The sequence below is a fragment of the Octopus bimaculoides genome, chromosome 24 (assembly GCF_001194135.2).
Source record: "Octopus bimaculoides isolate UCB-OBI-ISO-001 chromosome 24, ASM119413v2, whole genome shotgun sequence".
Classification (NCBI taxonomy): domain Eukaryota; kingdom Metazoa; phylum Mollusca; class Cephalopoda; order Octopoda; family Octopodidae; genus Octopus; species Octopus bimaculoides.
In genome coordinates, this window is record NC_069004.1 from 34,235,649 (window position 1) to 34,242,856 (window position 7,208).

Genomic DNA, 7,208 nt, shown 5'->3' on the forward strand with positions numbered 1-7,208 from the left:
TGATATATATATCAAACATTGGCACAAAACGTTCATAAATATTTGAAGATAGAGTTTATAATTCTATTTTGAATGATATTGCCTCGCCCCATTGTCGTTCTTCCCCTCTGTTTTCGTCTCTCAGTATATAACTGGTACTCATTAATATCGAGCCTTGGAGGATGGGAGGCAACTGCTATGGTTTCCGTACTATCAGAACTCGGAAACTTTAAACACTGAATAAAACTTTAAGGAACCTAAAATTACTCAGGAAAAACACTCAGTCAGCTTGCTGTATCGCATCTGCCACTTCAGCATCCCCTAATAATTAGGATAATATAGATTTATATAAATTTAGTGGCCCCAAGGCCATGAATTTCAACGTGTAGATGTAGATGTGTGTGTGTGTGTTTGTGGGGGTGTTGTTGGTTAAATCGCCGAGTAGACTATAGGTACTTGCTTTTATAACTTTTTCAATGTTCTACAGACCCCCGGCCGGAGGCTTGAAAGGCAAAAAGGTAGACCTCGTTAGGATTTGATCTCAGAACGTTAACGAACACAACTAAATACACGCAAGGCATTTTGTCCGGCGCTCTATCAGTTCTGCTCATCCACCGCCGTTACTACCGTGGACACAACAACAACAACAACACACGTAAAGGGATACAGGGATACAATGGGCGACGGTGTTGGATATAAAGTCGTCACTAACGTACTTTGCTGGTACTTTATTTGATCGATCCCCAGGAGGGCGAAAGGCAAAGTTGACCACGGCAGGGTTCGAACTTATAAGTCAGATTAAAAAAAAAAAACAAACGAAAAAGATAGATTAATGCCGCAGGATTTTCTTTTTTGTCCGATGCTCTACCGATTCTGCCAGTACTTTATAAATTGTATTAAAAACATTAGTAATAGTTATACTATAGTAGTAGTTGTAGTAGTAGAAACAGTAGTAATATTAGTAATAGTATTTTTCAGTAGTAATTAACGTAGTAACAGTTGTAATAATAATAATAATAATAATGATAATAATAATTAATAATCATGGTTTCTGGTTTAGGCACAAGGCCAGGATTTTGAGGGAACGGGTGGGTAAGTCCATACCATCCACCCCCCAGTACATGACTGGTACTTTATTTTCTCTACCACGGAGGAATGAAAGGCAAAGTAGACCTCGGCGGGATTTAAACACAGAACGAAGCTAGCCGAAAATAATAATAATAATAATAATAACCGTGAGGTATTTTTTTCCGACGCTTTAAATTATTCTGTCAATCCATCACAATAATAATAATGATAATAATAATAATAAGTAATAGTAGTAGTAAAACCATTTACAAAATTTGAAGATAACACTGTTTTTGTTATATTTGTTGTTGTTGCTTTCTTTTAGTTTTTCTGTTCTTTATTATTACGGGGGGAGGGGGGATATTACTGGGTAGTGGTGGTGGGTATGGTAGGGGGAGCGAGGATGTAATAGTATGGCTACGTTTGCTGCCATCTATTGGTGAATACTAGCAACAACAACAACAACATTACAGTTAATACTAAATGTCCGTTCATCGATCTGGCGGCGTGAGGTCTGTGCGCCGATGATGTGATTGCGTATTCTGAATGTCCACCGGCCAGTCTGGGCGTGGTGATCCGGGGCGTGGCGAATACCGGCCTGGAGTGCGACTCTGGGAGTCCCTTGTGATGCCGTGGTATGACGAACTCCACCGGAGTCGTGTGCAGGCGGGGTGGGATCGTGTGTAGAGTCCGTGCTCGGGCAGCATTCGTCGAGGAATGCGATGCGGATCGCTCTTTGTCATTCATTAGCAAAAAGCGCTCCACAACGTGAATGATGCCGTTCGAGGCCAGGATATTCGCTTTGATAATTCGGGCTTGGATTCCTTTCCAAACTAGGTAGGTGCCTGCAAGAGAAAATAGAAAACAAATGTAAGTGACCAGTATACTGTGTGTGTGAGAGAGAGGTGGTGCTGAAGAGTTCTTGGCTTTAAGAGTATCGCGGAAGGCCTGGTCGGAGGCCCAACCTTCCGAGTTCTTTTACAGGGCTTTGAAAAACTGAAGGGCCGCTGCAATAAATGTGTGAATCTGAGAGGGGAATGTGTTGAATAAAATCATAATTAACTGATCCCCCTGTATTTTTTTAACACAAAGCCAGGAACTTTCAGCACCACCCTCCTCGTGTGTGTATGTATGTATGTATGTATGTATGTATGTATGTATGTATGTATATATATTGTGTGAGTGTGACGTATGTGATACATAAAATTAATATAATCAGTCGTATGCAATATCTTACTACCCTATTCATATTAAGTGACAGATATATATGCGTGTGTGTATTGTTCATATCATCCCTTATAATCACACACACACACACACACACACTACATATTTCATTGGAAATTTATTCTAAACTGTTTCGAGATATTCATTTATTCTTGCATTCCTTCATTCTTTCATTTACCATATGACATCCATTTTTTTTATTATTATTATTGCATCTCCAGCATTATAAGCCTTCGAACACATTACACGATATTATTTTTTTTATTCTTCTCAATCGGTTTCTTTATCCCCCCCCCCCGCTACCGCTATGTAAATAACCACCATCTAAACCGTTGTGGTTGTGATGGAATTAATAAGATGCCAGTTTTATTAACGCTTCTTTTCATCGAGAAAAATTCGCAAGCTAGCGGAAGCACCGTGTCTATTTGATATCACTTCCGCTGCTGCGCTACAGCAGTGAGTAGTTCCACATTGTGGACACGCTCTATACGAGCGCTGTGCTTTATACAAACTATTGAGAGCCAAGCGCGTTTTGCCATTGGATGCATCGCTGATCTGGTGCAACAGGAAACAAACTGTACAAAATGTCTGCTGATTGCTGTATGTGCAATATTCTACTAAATCGATGTTCAGCTTTTGTTGTTGTTTTATTTTAACACCAGGTCAAATAAGATTCACCAGGATTTTTATAAAAGATACTGCAGCTGTTCCTGGCCAAATGATCATTTTAGGAGTTTTAAGGAGAGTATTATCAAGTGTCCTTTCTTTTTTATTAAACCGTAGAAGTAATTAGTGGAAGATTAAGTTTCTATTTCTAGCAGATACATCGAATCGGTTGTTGAAATAACAACAAATAACAGAGAATGAATAGGATACACTGAGAGAGAATTGCTGTGAGAGCCGGTATCTCTCAAAAATACCTGTGAGAGAAGCAGGTGACACACACACGCACACGCAAGCGTGGCTGTGTGGTAAGAACCTTGCTTCCCAACGACATGATACGGGGTTCAGTATCACTGCATGGCACCTTGGGCAAGTGCCTTTCATTATAGCCTCTGACCGACCAAAGCTTTGTGAGTGGATTTGATAGACGGAAACTGAAAGAAGCTTGTTGAATATATATATATATATATATATATATAAGAGAAAGAGAGAGGTTCGGTAAAAGAGACCAATGGAAAAATTATCAAGCTTTAAAAACGTAGTGGGGTCGTTTCATTCAACTAAAAATTATTCAAGGTAGTGTTCCAGCATGGCCGAAGTCTATTGACTGAAACTTATTAAGGATTAATATGTCCTTTTGCCACTCTCCCAGTGATTTTGCTCAGACTTTCCTAGCCATCATCTAAATTCTCTTCAGCATCTCTCCTCAATGTCTCCCTAACATCTCTTTGTCATTCAATCTCTCTTTCCGATATTCCTTGATGCAATTTTCTCTATCGCTCTCGCCTTATTTCTCTACTCCCATTTCAACGCATCTGCTCAGTTGTCTGCCATGATATTTGCTATGCTATGGTAAGATGCACCAATCTACCACCTCTGTATTAAACATATATACTCGAATACACGATGCTAAAGCCTGAGGAATGCGGTTAGGCACACTCGTTGCAACAAATCTACCCGATGCACTTAAGTGCTCTCGGTGCTGTTAAGCCCTCAAAATGATATAAACTCGTTTACTGCACTCAGTCCACCAGAAACACCCAACTGCACCCGGCGCATTAATTCTACGAGACGCCCATTTTGCTCGCTCTCTCACTCATCCTATATGTATGAAAGAATATGTATATGTATGTGTGTGTGTGAACAGGCACTCACACACATGTAAAGGGAAAAAAACAAGAAATGAGATTACCCAATGCTTAATGCAATGTGCTATTTACCATTTTATTGAAAGCTAAAATCGTTAAGTATCCCTGCTTACATGTTTCTCTTCTGACTGTACGGACCATGGTTGAGAATCAACACAGAGATTTCTGACGGACACACACACGCACACGCACACACACACACACACACACACACATACGCACACGCACACGCACGCGCACGCACACGCACACGCACACGCACACGCACACGCAGAGAGAGAGAGAGAGAGAAGGAATTAAAATGACTAAAGAATAAAAAAATTTGTTAGGGACTTAAAAAGCTTACTGTTGTTTCTGCTACAAGAGTCAATGCACTCATAACTATGAGTTCTGCTAAAGACTGCTAGGGCCTAATCCGAGCGACGTATTACACAGGTGCACACAATGTTTGCTTTCGGATGAATAGATTTTTGCTTGTGCGTGTGTGTGTGTGTAATATATATATATATATATATATATAAATGATTTATAGGTGTGTGGTATTTCGTTATGCAAACATAATATACAATAAAGCATATTATTTTTATAATACGTTCTACTGCGTTAGCAATGCTAGGTTTTTCTGCGTGTATGTACGTATCAGCCATATCTATCTATCTTCGTACACATACCCACACACATTTAAACTGTTTCGTGTGTTTTAATAATGTTTGTGCACCACGCTAATGGTTTCGGTTATTTTGAGAAAGTATTGGAGTAACGGATAACCAAACATTAGTAAACACGTGTTCATCGCAGTATTCTGTGCTATGATAACGGATCAATTAACCGTGTCTAGCCAATTCGTGAATTGTTTAATTTTGATAAACCTCGATTCTGATCAATCCCTTGTAATCAAAACTATATATATACTTTTCTATAACCTCACATAGAAATTAGATACTTCGGTTCCTATTATCCTGTGTTGACGAAAACTGAGTTTAACATATAACTTGATAAAGGCATATACCACAAACAATTTTCCAAACCAATATACTAATTCACCAATTTGTTTCTAGTTCCATTATGGCTAAATGTATCCTGAAGCATTTAGTAGTACTTTTAAGACCATTCTTTCATTTCTAAACTAAGTATAACCATTCTCTCTATAAATGAAAAAAAACAATTTAGCACTGCTTTCGTTTTATTGTATCTAATTAGGATGATTACATCCTATTTCTCTAACTCCAAGTTGACTAAACGACGTACCCAGATAATCTCTACCTGTAGACAGATATATTTAGAACCCCTTAACTTCTTTCCTTCTTAAAATTGCTATTCCCCAACAGTTAATTACAATATAACGGACATAATATTCAATCATTTAACACCGTCTGCGATTGGTCTAAGCTATATTATTAAATTATACACTCGCTACATCCTGAAAAGCGTTAAAATTGCTCTTATATAATTGCTCGCTCTCTTACACACCACCCAATTGCCAAACCTTTATTTGTAATAACTAAATGCTTTAACCACGCGCAACATATATTCCTCTGCCAAGTTTAGGTTGTTTTAAGACATTACTGCTATTTACCATTCCTCCATTGATGCCGACCTACCAAACCTTTTATATCGCGTAATGTTTTCTGTTCCGAAAAATGATAAACCTGTTTATATCCTGTTTAATAATTTGCTAACACTCCCCATATGTCAATTTATATTCATCGTGAAAACGCTCCTGACTTTCTGAAGACTGTACAATTATATTTTGTTATTCGTTAGGTAATGTACTAAAAGTCGTGTGTGTGCGTATGTGTGTATCTATATATGTATGTTTGCGTGTACGTATTTTCTTGCTTGTTTCAATCATTGGACTGCAGCCATGATGGGGCGATGTCTTCAAAGGTTTCGTCGCAGAAATTGTCACTATTACATATTTTTGAGTTTGGTATATATCGGTAACATTTGCCGAACCATTAAGTTACGAGGACAACATTAAATGGTTGTGTATATATATATATATATATATATATATATATATAATGTGTGTTTGTGTTTGTGGGTGACTACATGTATATGTAGGTATATAGGTATGTGTATATGTGCATATATGTATATGTACGTATATACGTATGTGTATATATGCATATGTGTATGTATGTGTAAATATGTACGTATGTATATGTCTATATACATATGTGTGTGTATGTATATATGTATATGTATGCATATATATGTTTGTCTGTGTGTATATATATATATATATATAATATACGACAGCCTACCACACTGTCTCCACCTCCCAAATTCACTCAGAAGGAAGTGGTTGACCTGGGGCCATAGTAGAAGACCCTTGCCCCAGGCACCACGAAGTCATACTGAACTCGGCACGATGTGGTCGTGAAGTGAGCTCCTTAGCCACAGCGCTGTACTTATGACGTGTGTATATTTGGGGATTGGAAGAGAGTCATATAAGTTAAATTCCGCTATATACCTTCCTCCCCCGTTACCCACTAAAATTTCTCCGAATACCATCCCTCCCCCACAGCATTTTTCGCCAACGTACCCGGCGACATTTACCATAAGCTTTTACCTCGTAAATCTTAATTTCTCTTTTGGTACCCGCGTATTTTCTGATAAACACAAACTGAAGCCGAGTATGCAACTCCACGTATCAACAATCACAACTAAATGGCTTAAATTACCTATACTTGAAGCTTTTATGCTATTTTGGCAGCCGATGGTATATTTTCCCTCCAAGTACATCCTGTACTTTTAATGTCCTTAAATTATACATCCTTGAATCTGTAAGACTTGTTTAGTTCCATAAATCTCAAGAAATATATTTGCATCTCCCTAAAATATTTTTAGTAAGCCGAAACTGATAATCTTTTTACAATACTTAAAAATCTTTAAACGTTTCTAAGACCATTTTAATCAAAGATTAAAACTTACATTTGGTCCGGAGCCCCTTATGGTCTGCTATAATTTACATTAATGCACGGATACTCGTATTTCATTTAATTATTTAAGTAAATTTAATATACGTTTAATGTAGGGTGTTTCCACTAAGGTGACCACTTTTGGTTCAGAAAAAATCGGTATAGGTGCGGGCGTGGCTGTGTAGGAAGAAGCTTGCTT

At 38.0% G+C, this 7,208-nt stretch overlaps 1 protein-coding gene across 1 annotated transcript in view; it reads right to left on the reverse strand.

Annotated features, from left to right (window-relative positions):
• Positions 1-21: 21 nt before the first annotated feature.
• LOC106882105 (fasciclin-1) overlaps positions 22-7,208 on the reverse strand; it is a 73,669-nt gene continuing 66,482 nt past the window's right edge. Inside the window, exon 8 of the mRNA XM_014932667.2 lies at positions 22-1,892. Coding sequence (XP_014788153.1) covers positions 1,465-1,892 — 428 coding nt within the window. The 3' untranslated portion in view covers positions 22-1,464. The remainder of the gene's footprint in view (positions 1,893-7,208) is intronic.